General features: G+C 36.2%; 2 protein-coding genes across 5 annotated transcripts in view; one reads left to right on the plus strand and one right to left on the minus strand.

The window, feature by feature from the left end:
- LOC125075049 (TBC1 domain family member 1) overlaps positions 1–14245 on the plus strand; it is a 55319-nt gene extending 41074 nt beyond the window's left edge. For all 4 annotated transcript variants that reach the window (XM_047686604.1, XM_047686605.1, XM_047686607.1 and 1 more), the window contains 18 exons: positions 35–739; positions 1353–1551; positions 2007–2129; positions 2670–2785; positions 3076–3167; positions 3831–3966; positions 4298–4415; positions 4537–4636; positions 5267–5379; positions 5862–6008; positions 6523–6687; positions 6933–7097; positions 7315–7466; positions 8450–8548; positions 8882–9035; positions 9351–9520; positions 9949–10095; positions 10599–14245. In XM_047686604.1, coding sequence (XP_047542560.1) covers positions 35–739; positions 1353–1551; positions 2007–2129; positions 2670–2785; positions 3076–3167; positions 3831–3966; positions 4298–4415; positions 4537–4636; positions 5267–5379; positions 5862–6008; positions 6523–6687; positions 6933–7097; positions 7315–7466; positions 8450–8548; positions 8882–9035; positions 9351–9520; positions 9949–10095; positions 10599–11480 — 3783 coding nt within the window. In that variant the 3' untranslated portion in view covers positions 11481–14245. The remainder of the gene's footprint in view (positions 1–34; positions 740–1352; positions 1552–2006; positions 2130–2669; positions 2786–3075; positions 3168–3830; positions 3967–4297; positions 4416–4536; positions 4637–5266; positions 5380–5861; positions 6009–6522; positions 6688–6932; positions 7098–7314; positions 7467–8449; positions 8549–8881; positions 9036–9350; positions 9521–9948; positions 10096–10598) is intronic.
- Positions 14246–14785: 540 nt separating this feature from the next.
- The window catches only part of LOC125075051 (dynein axonemal intermediate chain 7-like), a 32413-nt gene continuing 21149 nt past the window's right edge, over positions 14786–26049 (minus strand). Inside the window, exons 15-22 of the mRNA XM_047686609.1 lie at positions 24965–25121; positions 24178–24320; positions 23559–23634; positions 22600–22753; positions 18836–18984; positions 17251–17320; positions 15942–16043; positions 14786–14923 (exon numbers count right to left, since the gene is read on the minus strand). Coding sequence (XP_047542565.1) covers positions 14786–14923; positions 15942–16043; positions 17251–17320; positions 18836–18984; positions 22600–22753; positions 23559–23634; positions 24178–24320; positions 24965–25121 — 989 coding nt within the window. The remainder of the gene's footprint in view (positions 14924–15941; positions 16044–17250; positions 17321–18835; positions 18985–22599; positions 22754–23558; positions 23635–24177; positions 24321–24964; positions 25122–26049) is intronic.

A 26049-nucleotide genomic window follows, 5' to 3' on the forward strand; every position in this document is an offset into this window, starting at 1 on the left:
TAATAAATTGAACACGATGATAATCATTTTATAGGCTTCCCAAGATAGTACCGATTCTGATGTAAAAAGTTCACCAGAACGTGCCATAGAACAGTTTAGACACAACAATTTAATACCCAGTACAACACCCTTAGAACCGGATAAATCCATTGCTTGGAAAAGCGCTGAAAACTTACAAAAACCTGAAAATACAGAAATCGACAAAGAGTTTGACGTATTCACCAAAGAGCGAGTCGAAAAGATCGTCAAACAGCCAGTGCCTTTAGAGCCTACGGTATTAGTGATAAACGTACCTAAAAACAATCTAGGCACTGTTAAGGAGGATGAAGAAAAACACGACGATGGTCATTCACTAACGACATCTCTCTTAATAAATACAAGTAAAATTGAACCTAAAGATGCCTTAATTTCTAACGCTGATAAGGCAAATAATCCTTTCAATGATAAAACAGATGAAACAAAAAAGCAAACAGTGGTTGATCCATTGCTTCATGTGCCTGTAGAAGTTAAAAATATGAAACCACAGGCCGATGAAAACGTAGCAACATTAATGGAAAAAAGAGCGAAGTTAAATTTTGGAGAACTGCAAAGGAAACCAAAAGAGACTCACGAAGAGAAGAAAATGAAGACAGATACGAAACCTTATTTGAGAGATAGATCAGCGTCTATTGGTACGTTGAATTTAAAAACGCCGTTGGCTCATTTGATTGGTGAACAGAATAGGATAATGCTTTTTCAGGTAATTCAATTAAAATATAATATTTTTATTTAAACTTGGTGGTTGGGTTTTGTGCAAGCCCGTCTGGGTAGGTACCACCCACTCATCAGATATTATACCGCTAAACAGCAGTACTCACTATTGCTGTGTTCCGATTTGAAGGGTGAGTGAGCCAGTGTAACTACAGGCACAAGGGACGTAACATCTTAGTTCCCAAGGTTTGTGGCGCATTGGTGGTGTAATGAATGGTTAATATTTCTTACAACGCCATTGTCTATGGGTGGTACCATCAGGTGGCCCATTTGCTCGTCCGCCTACCGATATCATAAAAAAAACCTTTTTTACTTTGGTTGCATGCCCTGGTTCATTTACACCCAGTAAATATAATGGTAAGATCTCGAGCCCATTTGCCGGTCTTGCAAACTATCTGTACTAATATTCGAATGAGGTAGTAACTGTCTGCCTGTCTGTTGCTTTTCACATTTGGTACGAAGCAGATTCGAACTCCAAGGAAGGACATAGACTTTTCTAAGCCTAACATCTGACAAAAAAAGTATCCAAATAAAAAAGAAGGTTATTCTTTTCATATGGTGTGTTCTTCGATCCTGTATAATATATTATATATGTTCCTCAGGTTGGTCGTTCAGAGTTACGTCTAATAAGCCCTGATAGAAAACAAATTCTTTTACATCGTGGCTTCAAGGACGTCGCCAGTTGCGTCCTCGGTAGAAGCAACAAGGAGCATTTCGGCTTCGTGTGTCGTGAGACTAATGACTACGCGTGCTATGTGTTCAAGTGTGAAAGTGATTCTGTTGCTACAGAAGTTGTAAACGGTGAGATTATTTAGAAGCCTTTTTAGTTCACTTTTTAATTTAATTTGTAAGCTATATTGGAAGTATCCTTTTCCTTATGGAGTTCAAATGACAATGCATTTTCGTGGTAAGCATTACTTACACCCAGGATTGGATCAAGCCTAAATAACTCTGCAATGGTCAATGACTCTGAATTGTGTATATCAAAATACTACAATTTTTTGTAATATTCATTAATTTATATAGGATCCCAAAGTTAAACTTATCCTATGTCTTCTTTTATCTTTAAAACATTTTTTAGTTGTTGATGAAATTAGAATGTCTTAAAGTTATCGTTGAATTTTGAGACGGTCAGATCAATTTTTCTCTCCAATTCTCCAAATCTCCAAAAAGTCTCCATAATCTTCGTGTTTTTGTTAATTTTGATTATGTGTGTACTTTTCGAATCGGTAATGACTATTTTTATTTTGTTGCAGCTATTAAACAAGCCTTCGTCGCACACGCCGATCTGTTGAAGAAGTCCAGGGATAAATCTCCAAATATGACATGCGAACATTGCCCTATGTTGTGGTACCACAGACTGTGCCATGATATTGAAGGTAGGAAAAATCTTAAATTTCTCGAAACTCGAAAGTAACCGCAGAACGAGGGTGACGTGTCAGAATGTGATATGCATTATTGGTTATAATTATCATAAAATTTCTAGGTCACACTTGTCAACTTTTCAGCAGTGAGATAAGAAGTGAATTCTTATAGACTCGCACTTATTGTTTTCAATGTCATTATTATGAATTATATTTACGTATTGTGTTGTACACTGCTGCTCCTCTGAAATTATAATACCTGTTTTAATTGAACTCTTATCAGTGACTAGAATATTAATTAAGCGTTTTATGAATAAAACAAATGATTCAAAGAGAAGTTTACTATTAAAAACAAACTTAGATATTGTGTATTTGTCTAATTAACAACGGATACATAAGGTTCAATTAATATTTATGTGTAATTTAAGATAAAATATTTATAATTTACAATACTAACTTTTTATATTATACGAAATTGACTGAAACTCCTTGGGGTGCCACAAGGACCTCGACTAGGACACAATTATTAATATATACATATGATTCATTCACTAGGTATGAATGAAAAGAAGATACACGCTTTTATACTGCGTCGCGTTGAACAACTACCAGATGATGAACAAGACGTCATCATCACAAAATATCAAGGTGGAACTAATCACATGTACGAGGTTAGTGAAATTTAACAAATAAAATACAAAACTATCTCCCATATATTATTTATTAACAATAGCGACTTTGAATTCGTTGATGTCCTTAAAATATATAAATTTAATACTATATAGTGGATAATGTATTTCATTTGAGACAAGAGTGCGTTTCTTTTCAGTTCTAAGTAAGATCTACATTCCGAATCGGTGGTAGCTTGACATTCAAGTTAATCTTTTGACTGTTACATTGTATACGACGGTTCTAAATGATCTATAAGAACTTAATTGAATAAATAATTTGATTTTGATAGGTGAGCGAGCACAACGCATTCCTAATGATGTTGCTCCGAGCGCACTGTGAAGCAAAACAGCAAAGACATGTGCACGATACAGCTGAAAATAGGTGATACTTTTTTATTAACTTTACTGGTATCTGCATGTGAGGAGAGTTTCAGTTACGCATATTAGTTTAGGTTGGAGTTGTAAAAGAAAAATAACAAAGTAAAGAGCCTTAAAGACAAATATAACTACTCTCTTTAAGTGTCACGCTATTTTTTATTTCGGATATCGGATAGTTTTGGTTATTGTCACGGTGCTCCATAACATCCCAAACCCAACATAACCCGTTGGATCCAATTGCCGGTGTGAGAAAGTTCTTGCGGTACAAATGTCTATCGACAAAAGTGTATATTTTCATTAAAAATCTGATTGCAATCATCTTAAAAGTCTCCTTCTTATACGCTTCCATCATAATCATGATTAATTTTTAATATAAATAAATATAAATAAATATTGGACAACATCACATACATTACTCTGATCCCAATGTAAGTAGCTAAAGCACTTGTGTAATGGAAATCAGAAGTAACGACGGTACCACAAACACCCAGACCCAAGACAACATAGAAAACTAATGAACTTTTTCTACATCGACTCGGCCGGAAATCGAACCCGGAACCTCGGAGTGGCGTACCCATGAAAACCGGTGTACACACTACTCGACCACGGAGGTCGTCAATATAAATTTTAGTAACTCGAATCTAATTATTTTGGTGTCAATTTTCAGATCTGAATTCCTCAACCAATATCTAGGTGGCAGCACTATATTCATGAAGGCTAAACGATCTTTGTCCAGTGGATTTGATCACCTACTCAAGCGGAGGCAGAGTAAGGATGACGTTTCACCACTCGCTATCAAAAAGGTAAGATTGTTCTTTAATATTTGGTTTTCAACTAGAAACTGAACTTCTGTTGTTGATTGGTGGACTTGCAAAAGGCCAACTGGGTAGGTAACACCCACTCATCAGATATTCTACCGTCAAATAGCAATACTTTGTATTCTTGTATAACGATTTAAAGGGCGCGTGTCACCACAGCCACAAGGGACATAACGTCTTAGTTCCCAGAGCTAGTGGCGCTTTGGTGATATTAGGAACTGTTAATATTTCTCACAGTACAAAAGTTAGTTAGTTTAGTTAAGTGGTGGTCAAGCTTTCTCATTAAAATTAATCAAGCAGAACTTCTTTATTACAGGAGCTATCTCCACACCCATCAGTTCTGGAAACATCGTCCGAGCCCAACAATTCGGAGCTCCTCTCACCGGATGTACAACGTTGTAAATCACTGTCGCCGGGCGTTAATATTATCACGGGTGAGCCAAATTCATAAGTCTCTACATGTCCCACTGCTGGGACAAGGCCTTCCCATTTGAGCGTCAAGAGCTGATGAATAAAACATTCATGCTTGTTAAATTTTTAATTCGCTTCTTTCAGAGCAACCGTCGTCACCGAAAACTTCCCAGCAAGTGTCATTCGACGAAGGAACAGATGAGAACAAGGAAGAAACATCCGTCAATTCGCCAATGATGGACATGTAAGATTTGACATTTATTCCTTTCACAATAGAAACAGATGTTGGTGTAACTATAAGAACAACGTAACACGTGCAAGATGCAAAAAACACATCGTTGAAATAAGGAACAGTTCCTAGGGAGGTAGGGTCGCAGCCAACGATCACTAGGCGAGTGGTTAGCGTGCTTTCAGCTCAGTTGAACTGTAAGCTCTGACCACAAGCGACACAGACTCTAAATAGCGTCACCAGAGGGCACTTGCGTTTGTGTCTCGCTTCCGGTGATAAATAATAGAGGACGCATTACAATGTCCATATACAATATTTTTTTAATGGGAAGGAATGTTTCGTAGAACTTAAATATCCATCCGCCTGTTGACGCCATTTTTTGGGTATGCTTTTGCAGGATGATAAGCTACGAATATACGTGCAGTCGAGGACCTCAAATGACCTTTGTAAATAAGACCTTAGTCGGTTAGTTAGTGGGTTTTGGTAGACAATACGGCATGGGAGGGATGACCTTAAAATGCACCAAGCGACAAATAACAGTAAAACAATTATATAGCAATATTTTATTAAATTAAACGTTAATTTTTGACAAAAAATGGTAACTATATTTTTGTAAATTTTCTTTACACTTGTTCATTTTTATAGTTTCCTGAAAGTCAGTGACTCACGCGCAGCCGCTAACGAAGGCGGTAACGAATCTGATGCGACCTGGCGTCAGGCGATATATGAGAAGGTGGTCCAACCCAGCAAGGACGAAGGTGAAATGAATTTAACGTTATCTTAAAATTAAGGAAACCAAATTAAGAAGTTTGGTTACAAAAGTAGTACCAAACAGGCCAAACAGGTCACTTTAATTTGAATGGTTTTTTTTTATATATGTTTAATTATAAATTTTAGTGTGTCCATATTTGTATGTAAGTTTGTAGGCAGCACCTTCCGAGATTATGTTTTTAAAAATCTCTCTCAGATTGGGTTGTCTGGAAGAGATCAGCCAGAAGTAGTAAGAAGTTACTCTATGTACAAGACATACATACAAATTTTCTGTATTATATTTATGGTGTACAATAAAGTACACAAATTAACAATGAAAGGCATCAAAATCTTACTCTACACAGTAACAAATATCTACCCTGAGGGAGGAAAATTGAAACAGCGCCATCTATCAGCACCAAGTGACGTATGCACATGTAAACTTACCTTGATAGAGACCTCTGTATATATATAATGTATTTATTCCCAGGGGATATACAGCAGAAGGATCTCCTAGGTCATCCAACGTCACCAACCGGGAAGCGTTCGAAGGAACAGCTTCGACAGCTTTGGAAGATGGCGATTGACCAAACGATATTACTTGTTAGGATGGAGAAAGAAAACGCAAGATTGAAAGGTATCTCATAATTACAAACATAAACAGTAGACGTATTAGACAATTTAGACATATTAGACCTCTTTTTATTCTTTATTATACGAACCAGAAATGAAGAAGTTAGTAGTAATACCAAATATGAACTTGGTATAGTGGGCATGCTTATCCTTTGAAGAGACTTTTTCAGAAAAAGGACAAAATCATTTAGACTGGTAAATAAGATTATCACGATAAACTATTGGTTGAGGAATCTAAATCAAAATTATTTCACGCATACTAAGGAAACTAACAAAAAATAAATCTTATGTTAGTTCTTTAGAAAACTACAAATAAAAAATTGCAACATTGCTCTGACATTTCGTCAGGCACAAAAAAAATCTTAATACTGTGTTGATACTTAGAAGAAGTTTTGCAGATTTGTTTTTTATGTGAGTCTTCAGTATTAAAATAAATAAATAAGTAATTATCGATATATAAATATTTAGAAGTTAAACGGCTTAGAAGTATAAATGTCTCAATGGTCTCAATATTACAGAAAGTGAAGAGTCATCAGCGGTTCGGCGCATTAAGCTGGAATACGTCGAGATGGGATCGTGTGACGCTGGAGTGTCGCACATGTGGGACTCCCTGCTCGCGAGAGATCCTTCGCAGCCCGTCGCCAAAGTTGACAGGCATATGCTGAAACAGGCGGTTAGACAAGGTCAGTATGTAACAGACGGTACACGGTTCACTGCTGGGAAATAGGGCACAACGTCGACAGCCTGTAAATTTCCCACTGCTGGGCTAAGGCCTCCTCTCCCTTCGAGGAGAAGGTTTGGAGCATATTCCACCACGCTGGTCCAATGTGAGTGGATAACTGAAAAATGAGAAATAGGACACACCTGTCCATGAATAAGTCCATGTCCATTCGTTCGGCGAAGCTAAAGATACGAGCCCGGTCGGCAGGCGTCCCGCGCACGTCCCGCGGCGGCGTGTGGTACTTCCTGGCGGAGCAGGCCAGCCTGCGCGCCGCGCCGCCCGACGCGCGCCTGTTCCCGCTCTACAACGCGCCCTACCGCTCGCTGCTCGCCGGCCTCACCAAGCACCAGCACGCCATACTCATCGACCTGGGTGAGTGACTCTACTCGACTCGATCTCATTGATTTATACGAAAACTAAAGTTGCATTACTTGATTTTTCAAAAAATTTAATCGAGATCGTTTGCTACGAAAAACATCCTACATACATGTACTTTGTCACGTTCGTTGCCCTCTTAAAGGATCTAAAAAGCTACTCCCGGATTATTAATAAGCAGCATTCTCGATCTGATAATTTCTGTTGTTAACAGGACGCACCTTCCCCAAGCACTCGTACTTCGCCTCGGCCCTCGGTCCTGGTCAGTTGGCCCTATACAACATACTGAAGGCGTACTCCCTTTTGGACCCCGATGTGGGCTACTGTCAGGGCTTGAGCTTCGTGGCTGGAGTGTTATTATTACACGTGAGTACGCTCATACTAATCATGGCACATAGTCGGTTGAATAGAAGCAAATTTATTCTTCAAAATTGATGGGACTGTATTTATAAAACATTAATAGTCTCGCAAGACAACAAAATTAGGTGTATTTTACTAAAAATTCAAACATAGTTTTAAAATGTGCAATGAGATTCTGTGAGAATACACTATTTATGTCGCTTGTGATATGTTAACAAACTACTTACAGTGATACGCCATTTTGATACGTGTATCCTATACATTTTATAATTAGGGGCCATTCATTTATTACGTAAGACTATTTTCGCTTGTTTTTGAGCCCTTCCCCCCCTTTTACAAGAAAAAATAAGATAGGCCGAGCCCCTACCCCCTGTTTAATATTTATTACCTAAGAATCTAAAGGAAAAAATGAATACACGTTTGGTTTATTTGAAAGTTTATATTTCAAAGAATCAATTTTTTGAAATATTTATTTGTAATTTCAAAGGTACTAATAATCTTTATTTTTTGGCCCGCCTGTTGCGCATCCGAGCGAACCATGAAAATCGAACCTTTGTTAAATAATTCTAACGTTGCGCATTTTTTTTATCTTACGTAAGAACTATCGAGACTCCTTCCCATCCCTTGTAAGAAAACTTAAGACATGGTCGAGCCCCCCTAAATCGCCTTACATAGTAAATTAATGGCCTCTTATTATGGTCAATGTCGCATCACCTTACCATGTCAGACGCGCTCGTGTTCTGCGACGAGTATCGAGTTTCTTGTTACAGAATATCCTGATTGTATTAAGTAGTAAGTAGTGAGTATGTCACGTCTCGCCCGCTTGCTTCCGCGCAGAGTTGCTAATATTTAGAGCCACCATTTTGAATTTTGTATGAAAGTAAAATTCATGAATTATTATTAAACGTATGTCATGATTATGTAAAAGTAAAAACAATAAAAGTAGTACTTTAATCACTTCAATAACAATGAATTTTGGGGTTTTCTAGATGGATGAAGCCGAAGCATTCACACTGTTGAGACATCTGATGTTCCGTCGAGGTATTAGGAAGCAGTATCTACCGGATATGAGCGCGTTACAAGTCCAAGTAAGTATAAGTGTTGTGTATTTAATAAAACACTGTTTTGTTAAGCCTTAAATCTCCAATGCTTCACTAACCTTGGGAACTAAGATGTTATATCCCTTGTGCCATGTAGAATATATGATGAGTGGGTGGTCCTTAACCAGACGGGCTTGCGCCAAGTTGCTAGGTTATTAAAGCTTAATATCCCTTGATGATAATAATATAAATTTATATAGATACATATATATAATATATATAAAACATAAATATAGATAATAAAATATAAGAATAAAATTTATCCAAAAATTGGTCCTTCGAGCCGGACTTATGATTTATAAAATCTCTTTATCTTTTCAGCTGTATCAACTCTCTCGTCTCCTTCGCGACCATGAACCGGAACTACATGCGAAGCTAGAGTCTCTCGACATATCACCGGCTCTTTACGCAGCACCCTGGATGCTGACACTTTTCACCAGTCAGTTTCCACTCGGCTTCGTCGTCAGGGTCTTTGGTAATATTAAATATATTTGATTAATACTATATTTTACGACTAAACATATTAAGATTTTGTATCTCAAACAATATATGACTAGTATGAGTAGTATACTTTATATGTGGTCTTTCGAAGTTTGTTACACCATTACTGCCATACAAAAATTCATTTTAACATGGTGATACGTTTAACGATATCGATGTTAATATAATTTGCCCTTGTTCTTGTTATTAACAAGTTCAATCTTCAGAAATAAGTATTTTATTAGTTTACTTTTTTTATTCCTGTTTATAGTATGAAATCATTTAAAAATGAATCGAATCTCCCCGACAGACCTGATCTTCCTGGAGTCGTTCGACGTGGTGTTCGCGGTGTCGCTGGCGCTGCTGGCGGCGCACCGCGACGGGCTGCTGCTGTGCGAGAGCTGCGAGGAGGCGGCCGAGTACCTCAAGCACAAGCTGCCCGACCTCGACCCTGCGCTCGTGCAGAGAGTCATGGCCACGGTGAGCGCCGCCCCGCACTGCCCGCTCTCTCGCCACACACTCAAGTCTCACACTCAAGTCTCACACTCATGTCTCACGCTCAAGTTTCACACGGAATATTCACGCTAAAGTCTCACGCTCAAATCTCACACTGTAGTTTCACACTAAAGTCTCACGCTCGAGTCTCACACTGAAGTTTCACACTAAAGTCTCACACCAGTCACTTATTTTGTCGTATTTAAATAGTAACAATAATAGCATTCTTGTTCATGTAGCTCAACCCGTCTTTCCAATATTCCATTATGAAAAGCATCGATAATTTTATAAATCGACCAGTGACGTCATGTCAACTCAAGGTCAAATTTGTTTATTAAACTACTCCTATTCTTGCAATTGGAAATGATCATAGAGTAATTCCATAAATCAACCATCGTAATGATTCGTTCTAGGTTTCAAAGTTAGACATCAGTCGTCAGTTAACTGAATATGCGGTGGAGTACAGCGTGCTGAGAGAGGAAATGCCTCGCCTGGCGGCACTCACGGAACATAACCGGCAGCTACAAGAGGACACTAGTCGAATGAGCTCCGAACTCGATGTGAGTAACTTTAGAGACTTAAACTGTCCCATTGCGGAACAAAGATTCTATGCTACTCCGATGTGAGTATGATTCAATTGTGGTAGACTTTTATCAGATAGGCCTCCTCTCCCTTTGAGAAGGTTTGGAGCACATTCCACCACGCTGCTCCAATGCGTCTTGGTGGATACACATGTGGCAGAATTTCGTTGAGATTAGGCACATGCAGGTTTCCTGACGGTGTTTTCCTTACCGTCGAGCACGAGATGAATTATAAACACTAATTAAGCACATGACAATTCAGCGGTGCTTGCCTGGGTTCGAATCCGCAATCATCGGTTAAGATGCACGCGTTATAACCAATGGGCCATCTCGGCTCTTGCGAGTGTGCCATGACTATTCTCATTTTTATATTTTTGTCTATCATGCTTAATGAAGGCACAAGTTTTTCAGTCATAAAATAGTAATTTATAAAAATAGCAATTATTATAATGACCATAATTTGTTGTGTCTTGTGTCTCCAGTCGGCAATGGACGCGATCGAAAACTATCAAAAGACCCAAACTCGTCTAGAATCGCAAAACAAAATCATGGAACAGCATCTAACTTTCCTAAGCCGATATATATCCGCGCACCATAGACAAGACTTGCCGCACGAAATCAAGAAAATCGTCCAAAATTACAGCAAGAAAATCTCATTCGGCTCAAAGATCATCACGAAATTCACTTCGAATGACGATGAAGATGAATTCAAGAAGAACTACAAGCAAGGGATGAGTACGCCGAATTTATTCTCCAAAACGACTAAGGAGGAAGTTTTGAATGCTGTCAATAAAGAGAAGAATATCGAGGACAGGAAACATTTCATGATGAAGAAGTCTCAGTCAGTGCATTCTGGTTTAATATCGAATAAGCATTTCCCGTTAAAAGTTCTAGAAGAGAAGAAGGAAGACGTGAGAAGGAGAGACAGTTTACGCATAGAGAACTTAGCAAACGATAACATACGTGACTTGGGACGGAAAACATCGGGATTTTTCGCGAACACGCACGAACAAATACGACAGGAGCGATTCTTCGAGCAGCAATTGAAGCACGATTTTGATGAGAATTTGAAAAAGTTAGACGAAAAGTTATCCAAGAAACTGTCGCCCAAATCATATTCAGACGAATTGAGTATATTCCAGAGTAAAAAAAGTATGTCGCTCAATTTGAACGCTAACTCAAAAGGACAAGATTCAAAATTGAATGACAGTGGTTTCGTAACACCATTGTCTCCTGAAAACAATAGAAAAGAAGACAGTTCATCCTCTATTTCACATCCGTTGAGCGACTGTGATGTTGACATTAAATTTGACGGTCAATTAACTAAATTGAAACAGATACGACCGTTGAAAAGTAGTAATTAGTTCTAATTTCAATAGAAAATTGCTAAACAAAGGAGAATTGTGACGTCACAACAATGTACGTTTACGAATTATATTCAAAATAAGGCTTTATAACATTTTAGATAACTACACGTCACTAACATATCTGTGGTCTGGCGCTAAAATGGAAGTATATTTTTGAGTTTGTAAAGGCACAAGGGACATAAAATCTTGGTTCCCAGGTGTTTAAAGGATTATTATTTTTTACGGCGCCATTTTCTATAGGCGATGGTGACCATTTACCATCAGGTGGCATAAGTCATATAAAACAATCGAAATCTGTTCATTGTGTCGATTCTGTAATACGAAAAGTAAGGGTTATCGATATTGGTCCTTTCAGCACCAGGTCACAGAATTGTTCCATTAATAATTTTAGTTTTATTCACAAATTATTTTTATATTTCGGATCAGGATTTGTAGCATTGCAACGTCATATCAAAAATTGCGTCAATATTTGTAGTTTCAATTGGACGTAACCGTCATCTTAATTTTGCAAATACACACACACAAATACACACATTACACACACACTTGTACACACAATAAGAAGCCACAAACGTTCATAGCCCAACGCAAGCAAGAAATACACTTATATACAAATGTTTATATCATGAGACCTATTCACTCACAAGTGCGTCTCCACATTATTAAAAATCAGCGTTCGTTAAAAAAATCGAATTTGTATTATTTTGCTATCTCTACTGTTCGTCTCACGCACACTAAGACATTTTAAGCACGATTGACACTACTCACTAATGCACGTCGATAGCAATTGGTGGTACAGCTTTGTAAAAGTATCCACACTCATCATACTTGACCACCAAGCAGCAATACTATTGCTGTGTTTCTGGTTAAAGCTGAGTGAGTGTAACCACAGGAACAAGAGACATAATCTCAGTTACCAAGGTTGGTGGAATTGGTTATGTAAGAAATTGTTAAAATTTCTGTCTATGGGCAGTGGTGACCACTTACCATGAGATTGCCATTAGCACGTCCACCTACCGATGCCATTAAAAAAATACGAATAGATCTAAACACATCGTCAAACGATGCTTTATACATAATAAACAAGGGTAAGTCAATCGTTGACGTAAATTTTGATATGACTTTCAAATTTCGAAAAATGTTAACACCAACGACACGCCTTTACGCCATTTACATAAGATGTTACTTAATATATAGAAAATATATCGTAGTGGTTGTATGTTCAGGGAAATTCACATTTAATAAAGATATTTCGATAATTTAGATGTCCTAATGGACCAACTGATATTAAGTCCTTCGACCATAGTCAAAGTCAAAGTCAAAAATCTTTATTCAATATAGAAGTATTTACACTTGCTTATTTCTAGTCAATAAATCTACCACCGGTTCGGAATTTAACAACTCGGACCTGAGAAGAACCGGCGAAAGAAACTTAGCGGGATATTATATATCAATAATAATATACAATAATAATTATATTTAAATTTTTTGAAACAGCCTGGAGGCGATCATTTCATTCCCATAGACAAGCATTGTAGGGAATATAAACCACGACTAATACAATGGTGGCTGTTATTACACTGGCTCACTCAACCTTGAAACTATTTTACCCAAAAACAAACAATATCACACTAGATTTCTTTCGAGATGATAACTTTATTTATTCAAATATCGATCTCCTTCACTAACAGAACCACAAAATAAGAAGCACATTGCATTTATAATATAAGAGGGTAGTAAAAAGGTAACTAATAAAAGGGGGTACAATAAATTATACAAATATATACCTGACAAAGTATTTCATTTATATAAAAATTACAATTTCTTCTGGACTAGAATGGGCCAGTGTTCATTAAAATATGACCCAATCATTTAATTTTTCCAACAGAGACTTGCAACTGCAGGATATCGCATGGAGAACAGGTAGATGCGACCGCAAAGAGTTCAGGTGCAGGTTTTTTGAGGCACTGGTGTATTACCAACTTACAGACTTCTGCACAAATGCAGAACTGGATTGGTTGAACAAATCCCACCAAAATAGGTTTTACTTGATTCAAACGGTTGACCATATTAATTCCTTCGCCTTTGTGGTTTCAAATTAAGAATTAAAGTTTGGATTTGAATAAACTTCCTAAATAAACGGAAACTATATAGAATTATTTTAACACACCGGTAGTTATTAAATCTTACAAAATACAGAATTTTGGTATCGAAATATTTTTAAAAAATGTGAGTTTTTCTAACAGCACAGTGTAGTGTGTTCTAGTAGATGTTGTGTATAAGAAATAAATGTTAAAACATGTACATGTAACATTTTTTGTTATTGTAAGATCGTGCATGTTTGCTAAGAATTATTGTCAAGTGTTTTGTGCAGTAACGTGCGATCGATGAAGAAATGGTAAAGCATTTTATTTTATTGTGTTTTTAGTCTATTTCAATGGCAGGAGAGTAGTAACGATAAATAAACATTGTTGACCTGGAATTTTCATATGATTGTGTCCATAAAGGAATCGAAAAAAAAATACGTTTTGAATGGTAGTGATTTTGTTGTACATTCGAAGTGCATATAAGTAGTTAAGTGTAATAGTATTGTATTATAAATAAAGATATAGCAAATCGCATGAAATATGTAAATCCAAGGTTTGTTAATCTTTCCTCCTCTTGCCATTGAAATGCATTATATAGTGCGTTATTGCATACTGTACAGAAATTAAGTATTTAAAAGATTATCTTCCGTTATTTTGTTTTTCATCTTTTAAATTTGCTCAAAATTAATATATTTTTGTTAGTTTTTTTTTTATTGGAAATTGAGATTTATCGAAAATATTGTCTGGATATATTAATATTTAATAGAAACGTGATATTGTGGTAAATAAACGTTTAAATTTGGTCTCGTTTTTTTATTTAACAGTTAATAATTGATACTCAACAGATAACTGACAACATGTCAAAAAAAATACCATTAACCATATAAAGTTTTTCCTTATTGATTTGTTTTTCCTCGTTAATTTATTTATATATAATTTAAATAACATTTTTAGATATGGTTACACTGACCCATCAAAATCAGAGATCCAATTCAATCATAACACGATTAAAAACTTTAAAAATTTAAATACAATCACTGAATGGATGAAGTAATCAATTTAAAACCAAGCGAAACTGTTGGGGCTTATAAAACTCATTATAGAATAAAGAAACTTGAAACGTTAAAACATTACACCCCTTTTTTGAGTTATCGAAAAACAATATTTATATGACCAATAAAATAACAGTTACACTGATTAAAATCGTTATTTATTTTATGAATAACTGCACAGTTTCAATTCTTGTAACAAATCGAAAACCGTTTCTACCAGCCTGTACTTCATGTTGAATGTCGCCCGTCTCGCGTCAACGGAACCGTAGGACATGTTCAGAGTGAACAGGTCTGGGTAGAACTGGAAACATATATATAATTATACGCTTAAACAGCGATCAAGAGATCGTCTTTACATATATGAACGATCCACTAAGAAAATATCTAGAATGTTCCTCAAATTTTTAGTCATTTAAATTAATTAAGTACTTTTTTGGAAAAAAACGCCTTGTTTTAGCCTCGGGTTCCATCACAGGACACTAAATATTGTAAAAAAAACAGCATTGTAAATCTGTTTATTTGAAAAGAGCAACTATGCGAGTTTCTTGCCGTTTCTTCTCGCTGGAGGCTGCTTTCCGAAACGGTGGTAGTGTTTCAATATCGACGATTCAATTTGATTTGAAATATTCAACCAATACGTCTAGATAGTTTGAAGACACATTATACTTCGAAAAAATATAGATATTATTGTCTAAGATTCCAATCTCGAGTTTTATTTGTCCTGACGAGTTGCGTACAGAGATTTCGATAAGTTTAGTATTTGCGGAACTATACGTTTATACTCTATTTCAAGCACAAGATTAAATGAACAACATTTGAGATGATATCATTGGTCGAGAGCTCGATCTTTAATATTTATGAATGGATTTGCGAAAAAATTGCGTTTTTAACGCCGACGAAACTGTTATTGGAACATTGGAAGTAAAATTAAAGTAGATATAAGTAGTTTAGTGGAATAATGTTTTATTATCAAATCAAAACAATTTTATTCAAGTAAACTTCACAATGAAGAGTTTTTGAATCATCGATATTTAGATACTACCACCGTTTCGGAAAGCAACTTCGATCGAGAAGAAACTCCCATAGTTGCTCTTTTTAAATAAAAATCTAAAAAATATAAACAAAGATATATTAGATCGTACATTGTTAGTAGTGCAGAATATAGCTCAGCTATTATCAAATCACATGGGATACCTAAATTTAAGGTTTGTTTATTTTTATTCCTACTTCGTTTGAAATAGAATTTAGGTATATTTAAATAAACAAAAGAACAATATAATTGCAGTTAATTCGTGATTTTTCATTGATGCTTTACTTGCCTGCAAACCAACGGCGGGTTCTGTATCAAATTCTTGTGATAGCTCTATGCATTTGAGTATCGTCGCGCGCTGCGGTGTTACGTGCAAAAGTTGAAATTTAGCCTGTAATCATAGAATTTATTTAAGTTATCTAGTCTTAGTTCTCAATGGCGTGCTTGGTTTGAAGGTTGTGAACAATGGACGAGCTGGGGTAAAGACAGTTTTCTTGGTGGGAAGGGAAGCAAATCCATCTGGGTGAATACCATCCAGTCGTCATATATCCTACTAAACTAAAGGGACTTAACTTCTTAGATGTCAAGGTCGGCATTGGCGATATAAAGAATGGTATATCTTACGACGTCATTTGTTTATCGCCTACTGTTGTAATAAAAAAAAAAACCATAAAAACTATGTACTGAGATAAAAAAATGCACGAAAGATTATTTTACCTCACTCACATAACCGAATAGCAATACGACGTGGAAGAGTTCAGGTGCAGAACTAAAGGTTTTACTTTTTTATTTACTATTTAAGTAGTTTTACGTAGTTCTACTTGGTTACCTAATGGTAGTGCTTTGTGCAAGACCACGTGACAAAATTATGTGTTTACTGGTAAATAAGCGTTAACTGGTATACAATAAAGAGTTTAAAAAAAAAATTATTTAGGACATATTGAGGCTGTACATTTTATAATTTAAATCGTCTAAGTCTTCCGTAACAAAAATAATTATTGTGGAGGGTATCGATGCGATGGCGGGGCCAGTCAGCTCGTGTAAGATAGAACCTACTCTTTTGTTCTTATATATTTATTTTTCGTCATGTTTGGCTCACTGATAATGTCTTTTGAACCGTGTATTTTATCTGAGATAATGATAAATATTGATAAAATTTTACGTTTAATATTGATAATACGTTACGTTTTCTACGTAACATAAGTCATAAGTCGGGCTTTGATTTCAAAAACAAAAAAGAGAGTATTTATTGATTGAGAATTTATACTTAAAACTGTTAAAGTGTTTATTAAAATTTTTTTATGGTATAGGTTGGCGGACGAGCATATGGGCCACTTGATGGTAAGTGGTCACCACCGCCCATAGACAATATCGCTGTAAGAAATATTAACCATTCCTTACAACATCAATGCGCCACCAACTTTGGGAACTGAGATGTTATGTCCATAGTGTCTGTAGTTACACCGGCGCATTCACCCTTCAAACGGAACACAACAATACTGAGTACTGCTGGTTGTCGGTAGAGTATATAAAGAGGGCGTGGTATCCAGAGGGCTATCACATCTATTAGCGTATAAATAAGATTGAATTTCCCTTGCCTCACGTTTCGTATCAACCGATTCCCTTAATTGTAATATTATATTACGACTGCCGGATGCGATGTTCCATCTGAAAATAGATAAAACTTAAACAAACATACATTCCACGAGCATCGAATCATTTTAAATACAGATTTTATTAAATTCATAAATCGAGATCAAATTTCCGATAACGGAGACTGGAGACGCTATAAAAATATATACATTGTATATATGTGATAAGATATACTGATGGCTAAAAAATTATGATTGAATCGCTATACTCTGAATGTTCTATGTCCATGTTTGATTGATGAATTTCCAATTTTATTGAAGATGGCCGACCTTTGCGGATGATATAACCTTATCGACTACGTGCACGAGTTTGAATCGATCACCCGAAACATTTATCATATATATTTTCACTATTATCTTCAACATAGTCTGTCAAGGAGTCTGTTCAGGTTAAAAGAGCTAATGATTAGAAGCCAGAACTACAGGCACAAGGGACATAACATCTTATACAATTATACAGAATGGAGTATCGTTAACTTCACAACAAAACGCTATAGAATTTACTAGCTACTTCCATTCGGTATATAACATCTGAGCTGAGCTTAATGTAAACTTGGCGGTAGAAGCTGCGGGGCGTGAGAATGGAGCGGCACGAATACACTTAGACCGACTGACGTTGGACGAAGTAAGGCACGCTCTAAAATAAATGAAGCCGAAAAAATCTGTACGCCCGAATGGCATACCGCCCTACATTTTTAGAGATTGTTAGAGAGCGTTAGTAGAGCCTTTCCTTTTACGTCTATAATCTATATCTCGAAACGACTGTATATTTTGATATTTTTTTTTATGTATGTATTATAAATGGTGGTAGTGTTTAACTTGACAATCAATAAGAAAGTGTAATACTTCTATATTGAATAAAGGAATTTGAGTTTGAGTTTTAATATTTCGAACTTTGTCAGTTTATGACTAATGGTGACTTACAATCAGGTGGCCCATTTGCTCGTCCGAATGCCAATATTAACCAAAAGCTTGAATCATATGTGATAAACAGGTCAAGAGTAAATTTACAAAAAATATTCCTTGACTAAACTTTGCGTTGAGCCGAGAACCGAGATGGCCCAGTGGCTAGAACACGTGCATCTTAACCGATGATTTCGGGTTCAAACCCAGGCAGGCACCACTGAATTTTCATGTGCTTAATTTGTGTTTATAATTCATCTCGTGCTCGGCGGTGAAGGAAAAAATCGTGACGAAACCTGCATGTGTCTAATTTCAACGAAATTCTGCCACATGTGTATTCCGCTAACCCGCATTGGAGCAGCGTGGTGGAATATGCTCCAAACCTTCTCAAAGGGAGAGGAGGCCTTTAGCCCAGCAGTGGCAAAAAATTTACAGGCTGCTAATGCTAAAAAAAAATTTTGCGTTTACGAATCTTCTTTTAGATAGAACCTAAATCTAAATTACAAAAATAATATTTTTATCTATCTTTTTAATAAATCATACGTAGAAATAAATGTAGTACTGACAAATATTCCTTGAATAATCCTTGCAAACATACAATCAATCACTCATTTCAACTCCTACTTACCGACTCCACTGAAATTGATACGCTCTTGATAAAAACGCCATCGCGTGGTACAGGTGTCTCTCCATAACCCATTCCTTGGGGCTCGTGCCTTCTATGTGGTTGTGAGCATCGAAGTCTGGGAACATGTCGCAGGCTGCTTCACGCATAATCTGAAGGATTTATCGTTGTGTTATGTAGTTTAGTTAAGCGTTTACGTGTGTGCGTGTGGCTGTTTTTTCGCCGGTGCAACGCTTCTATTAAATCTGTGAGTAACAAGACTTGTAGTTTAATTGACGCAGTCCCTAACATATACAGCTAGTAGTAAGATAAAAAAAAATGCACACAATTACAAATGTAACTAATTTCAAGCGTCATGTATAGTTCGAGTGTAAACTAAAACACTTAACATTATTTTTTTTAAATATCGTTGTACAAACGTTAGTTACAATAGTATTAAGTTCAGAATAATATAATTTAGCAACAGTGAACACGGCTTTATGTCGAATTGATCAAACAATACAAAACGTACATACGTATATCATAAGTATCAAATGTAATTAGTATCAGCGTTCGAGGTGAAACAGGTAGATTAACATTAATTTAACAACAATTAACATTAATTTCTCGAAGGCGTTTGATACAGTCATTCACTTTATTCTTACAGAACGACTCATTTTATTCAGCACGCTGGACTCCAATTTGTATAGTTCTTATTTATATTACAGATTGCAGATAAAGGTCAGTACTTAATTCCAAACCGAATTTGTAAATGATTCTGGGGTGCCACGGGATCTAACCTTGGACCATTATTATTCAATGTTTTCATCGACAATATAGCCCACTTAAACAAATAATAGCCACTTAATTAAATTCATCTCCAAAGCACATATTGATTACCTAAAGAACTGAATTTACTTGTACGAGTCCATTTATTGAGGTACCACCAACTATTCATATATTCTACCTCCAAACAGCAATATTTACCAGTGCTGGTACTCGTATAATACTTAGCATTGTTCTGTTCAACTTTGAAGGGTAAGTATGCCAGTGTAACTACAGACACAAGGGAACAGTACCATCCATACCCACTGACACGTTTGCCTACTTATTATAAATAATTTAAAAATTAAACAAATATATCTTTAACTTTTATACAACTAGGTCTGGGACAATCGTCTCGCATGTTACAAAGCCGACGATAACGATAACCAGATCAACATATCATGAGTCATATGTTTTTTCAACCGATTTAATATAAAAAACAGTCGCAACGTCTTAAGGGTATTACGTGAGCCTGAATCACTCGTCAACCATTTAGACGTGCAAGATCTAGCACGGCTTCGTTCAGTGACGTTTGCTTACTACGTTCACTTTGCGGGAGAGCACTTCAAGGTTCCAAATTTCGGACAAAAAATATAATGTTTTCCTTTAAGAAATCAGTTCAATTTAGTCTAGTTTAATTTCATTACGTCCATTGATGATACCAAAATCATCTCGAATCATTTTTATTTTAACGGACTAAATGATTCAACCACCGTAAACGAAAAATTTTATTTCCAGGAAGAAGGATTTATGCGACATTCAGTTGTTATTTTAGTGTAAATTTAAATGTGTCAATAATCAATTGGTATAAAAGAATAGGATCAGGCTAATAGTCTCGTGCTCGTCGGTGAAGGAAAACATCGTTAGGAAACCTGCATGTGTCTAATTTCAATGAAATTCTGCCGCATGTGTATTCCACCAACCAGCTTTGGAGCAGCGTGGTGGGATATGCTCCAAACAATGTGGGAGGCCTTAGCACAGCAGTGGGAAATTTACAGGCTGTTAAAAAATTGCTGTAAAAAAAATAATATATATATTCGGTTTAGTCAGATTTTTCTGCGTCGCCTGCGATGCGACACAAATTGTAAACAATTTTAGAAAAAATGGAATTCATACAGATGAAATATTTTGTGATTTTGAATTAAATGGTTTTTCCTAATATCAATTACGTAAAACTGCCGTTTGAATCTTTATGCCCTTAAATTCCTACGTTATTACCCTAATTTACGGTAGTTTAATTCTTTTTCTTAAATCAATTCAATAGTCATCAGAGATCACAAAAGTGTGGGTGGCGGAAGTTAAAACATTTTTCCTATACATGAATGAGGAAGTCGGCTAAGATGAAGTATTTTTGGCGACGGCGCCTTTGAACAGCGTCGGTAAGTAACTAACGGGACGAAGATCAATCAAAATTTATATTTCTAAAGTCCTAATTATAAAACCCGTGAAGCCTTGATATGTATATTTTTTAATCTATCTATTTATAGACGAATGGAAAAACCGCGCAGTACATGCATATTTTCACGCCAACTCAAATTGACACCAAATATTTTTTTTCTATGTATTTGTTATCATATTTTATCGTAATATATACATGTATGTTACAGTCAGACTTTTCCGGTCAAATGATATTGGCTAGTATGCATTATTTCTGTAAGCATGATATTTATTCAAAACGAGTCTTTCCGCTTTACCGATACACAGGAATTTATCACCACTTCGACCCCGTGTACAAGAGTACAAGAGATTTATTTAAAATAAATAAATAGATATTCTACTGCCAAACCGTACTTAGTATTGTTGTGTTCCGGTTTGAAGGGTGAGTGAGCCAGTGTAACTACAGGCACGAGGGACGTAATATCTTAGTTCCCGAGGTTGGTGGCGCATTGGTGTAATGTAAGTTTTTATTTATGATGTCGGAAGGTGGACGAGCAAATGGGTCATCTAATGGTAAGTGGTCACCACCGCCCGTAGACAGTGACGTTGTAAGAAATATTAACCATACCTTACATCGCCAATGCGCAACCAACCTTGGGAACTAAGATGTTACGTTAGTAATAGTTATTATTTCTTACAGCTTCAATGTCTATTGGCAGCGGTGACCATAAGTGGTCACCCACCAGTGGTGGTAAGCCACCAGGTGGCCCATTTAGCCGTCCGTCTTCCTATATAATTAAAAAAAAATCATTAGTATTAAAACTTTATAATATATTTTTACACGAATGACGAAACTCATCAGACAAAACTGATGCATATAATCTATTTTATTATTAAAAAGTTTACGTAAAAACCTTGAATATTTCTTCGTGATAGTAAGTATACCGAAAGAAAGATTACTTCCTTGACATACTCTGTTATTAAAATGGTGGAAAAGAGTAAATACTGAGTTTCTCGTCGGTTCTTCACGGTTGAATCTACTTTAAGAACCGGTGGTAGATTTACATTTAATTCGATACTGTAACACGACTGTAAATCGTCATGATTTAAAAGTGCTTTTATGAGCCTACCTGATTAAAGAATATTTTGTGTTTGAATTTGAGATATTCTAACATTTATTTATAAATCTAAAGATTATTTAACCGAGACTTTTTTTTGGTCTCCCTCAAAGAAAATAGTTTTTTGATAATTATTATAAATTATCACTTGGTATTATTAAATATAGTTACTATGCTATGTTTAACATATATATTGTTAGTGGAATTTTTCCTGACCTAATGAAATATACTTAAGTACTTCCAATTTTAAATCAGGTAAATACTTTAAGCCTCAATAGTCGCTCGACGTCGAATGCTGATGAGTTAATTATATCTTTAGGATTTGGGAAGAATCACAGGACGTTTTGTACTACTTGGTAGAGCTTTTGTGGAGCTATTTTATTGGTGGAGCTTTTATGCTAGGCGGTTGATCTTGGTGGTTGTTATTAGAGCTTCATATAAAATTAGTTTAGTATCAGGTTTCAATACCTGCACCATTCTCTTCACGCTGTACGGCTTATCGAAGTGTTGTTTCAGAGCCGACGTCGTGGCATTGGCAATCCATTTCAACTTAACAGTATTTGCGACGCAAATCCAAGTCACAGTCAGACAAACTCCAGTCACCGTAATAATAACGCCTTTACTGAAATAATTACATTTGCAAGTAAATAATTTTATACTCGCATTATCTTATTAGGACATAAACTGTACGCGTATAGCTCATTCAAATGTGTGTAGGAATAAAGGTAAACAAACCTTAGATTTACGTATTTCATGCGATTTTTTAATAACTCAGCTATATTGTGTACTAAGAGTTTATGATTAATATATCTTTATTTATAATAAAACACTATTACATTTAGTACATAATTGCACTTTAATTTACTTCCAAATTTTCGTAAGTTTCGTCGACGTTCAAAACGTATTTTTAATCGGTCCAGCCGTTCCAGAGATTTGACGGAACAAACAGACAGACAGACAGATAAACGTTGAAAAAATATGTTGTTTTGGTATATGTACCGTGTATGCATACATATGCATTTAGTAAAAAGTGGTTATTTTAATATTACGAAGGCTGAAGTCCGGCCTAACAGGAGGCACCCTTTGGACGCGCGTACTCTGAGCACTTAAGTGGGTTCTCAACATCAAGGCTTCAGTATTTTAGCTCGCCTATCCCGCCCGGTGACGTTGTAGTGGCCAAAAGGGCCAACAGCAATACACAGCTCGAAAAAAAAATAGTTATAACCAATTTCTACCTGACCAATGCGCCACCAGCATTGGTAACTGAGATGTTATGTCTCACTCACCCTTCAAACTGAAACACAGCTATACTAAGCCTCGCCTTTTAGCCCACCGCGAAGTGAATTTAGTATCACGTGATTAACTTAACGCTTTTGATAAGCCATATCAATGCCTAATATAATAAAATATGAGATATCCGTTCTTACCTGTTTGGATCTGGTCTTATATCCCATCCTTGATATGGCATATTGCCATATCTGAGAGCTGCTATACCGATTGGCCCTAAAACACCATAAAGGTTCTATATTAACAGTCCAAGATACTCTATAACGATATAAGGGCGGTATACGTAAGCCAATAACACCAGCTTTACTTCTTCATGTTGAACTGTCCTTGGAGCGAATTCCTCTATTCCAAGACTTTGTAAGATCCTCAATAATATTGTTGTTTTTCTGACTCATATGTTTTGTAAATTGTTAATTTCTTGCGTCGTACCTGAGATTTCTCCATGAAGACGTAAGGAAGGAAAACTTTTTTTTATGGGTGGAGTTTAAATACCAATTATATCTTATCAATATAATCTTGTTTTCATTTAAATTATTCCGTTTCGTTTTTGTTTCAATTTATTAATTATTTAACAATTTCTAGCTATTTTAATGAACTATATAACTATTATTGGTTACTGAATAAAATTAAAATAATGTAATATTCATATTTAACAAAATATTATAAATTATCAGGAGTAAGGATTTGCCTCAACCTTTCATACAAGTTCCAATCATTTATATTATCTGAGAGTCTATTATAAAAAAATAATATCCGTACAAAGAACGCCAGTCCTGAACTGCACGGTGAGTTTATCCTCGTTAAACTTGTAATCGTTTACGTAGTTGCTGGTCCAAAGATTTCTGGTCTCCTGCCACTGGCATATCACAGGCGGTTCCGTCCACATGACGTCTTGGGGCAGACTGAAGGCATAGAATGAAAATGTTTAGTTAAAACTTAATGGAGTTAAATTGATATTAAATTCTCGAATTCTGTTTTGATACTGGGTGATATCCGAATTTCGTGACATCAGTTGTAAAACGGATATTTGGCTTAAACATCGATGGTGACATCCGATTTCAGATGTCGTCCTTGTCTTTCTTTAACGTAAAGTAAGAGAGAGACATTATGTCATAATGAAAATAAATAAATGACAAGGAAATGGTACTAATGAGCCGAGATGGCCCAGTGGTTAGAACGCGTGCATCTTAACCGATGATTTCGGGTTCAAGCCCAGGCAGGCACCACTGAAATTTCATGTGCTTAATTTGTGTTTATAATTCATCTCGTGCTCGGCGGTGAAGGAAAACATCGTAACGAAACCTGCATGTGTCTAATTTCAACGAAATTCTGCCACATGCGTATTCCGCCAACCCGCATTGGAGCAGCGTGGTGGAATATGCTCCAAACCTTCTCCTCAAAGGGAGAGGAAGTCTTTATCCCAGCAGTGGGACATTTACGGGCTGCTAATGCTAAAAAAAAAATGACAAGGAATATAGTGTGAGTTGAAATTTTGTGTGAAAGTACATTCATTATGATTATGAGATTATTTAAAAGAAAAACTTACTCGATACAAACTAGAGCGAGCTTCTCATATTGAGCCTCAACCTTCTTGAGTTCAGCTTCGATTTCCTCTGGAGTTCTGGTGACCCCTGGAGGCGGAGGCGATGGCGCCCTGTATTGTACTTGATACTTCATTGGTTGTAACCGTTTCGGTATTTGTACTGTAATCCAAATTATGTCATTTGTTTAATAGATTGAAAATTTCAAGTTAAAATAGAAAGGTAAACTGACAAATGGCGCCTCTGATGGTAAGTGGTAAACACCGCCCATAGACAACGGCGCTATAAGAAATATTAACCATTCCTTACATCACCAATGCGCCACCAACCTTGAACTAAGATGTTATGTCCCTTGTGCCTGTAGTTACACTGGCTCATTCATCCTTCCAACCGGAACACAACAATACTGAGTACTGCTGCTTGGCGGTAGAATAACTGATGAGTGGGTAGTACCTACCCAGACCGGCTCGCACAAAGCTCTACCACCAAGAAAAGTCTGTCTGACTTTCAAGCCTTAACGGCTAAACCAATGAACCTTGAGCTTGAACCCCAAGGAAGGACATAGGATCTTTTAAACCTATAACCTACAATCGCCTCCTAACACGCAACTAGTATAGTAAGTAATATTTTAAACACGTGAAAGTATATCATTGGGTATAATCAACCTTTTTTATTTATATTTGAAGTATAATAATGTTGTCAGTTGCATGTATATAAATAAATTGACGAATAAACTCAGCTCTGCAGCCTATGCGGTAAAAAAAATTAGACTTTTGATTGATGTGGATACGGCTCGCCTTGTGTACTTAAGTTATTTCCATAGTATAATGTCGTATGGCATCCTACTCTGGGGTAATGCAGCTGACATTAATACTATTTTTGTACTGCAGAAGAGGGCTATTCGTGCAATTTATAACCTGGTCCCAAAAGATTCGTTAAGAGGTAAATTTAAAGAAATTAAAATAATGACTGTCGCTTCTTAATTTGTTTTTGATAAAGTTATGTATGTACGCAAAAACATAAAGGATTTTCCCAGAAATTGTGACGTACATTCTATTAACACTAGGAACAAGAATAAACTTGTTACTCC

The sequence above is a fragment of the Vanessa atalanta genome, chromosome 29 (assembly GCF_905147765.1).
Source record: "Vanessa atalanta chromosome 29, ilVanAtal1.2, whole genome shotgun sequence".
NCBI lineage: Eukaryota > Metazoa > Arthropoda > Insecta > Lepidoptera > Nymphalidae > Vanessa > Vanessa atalanta.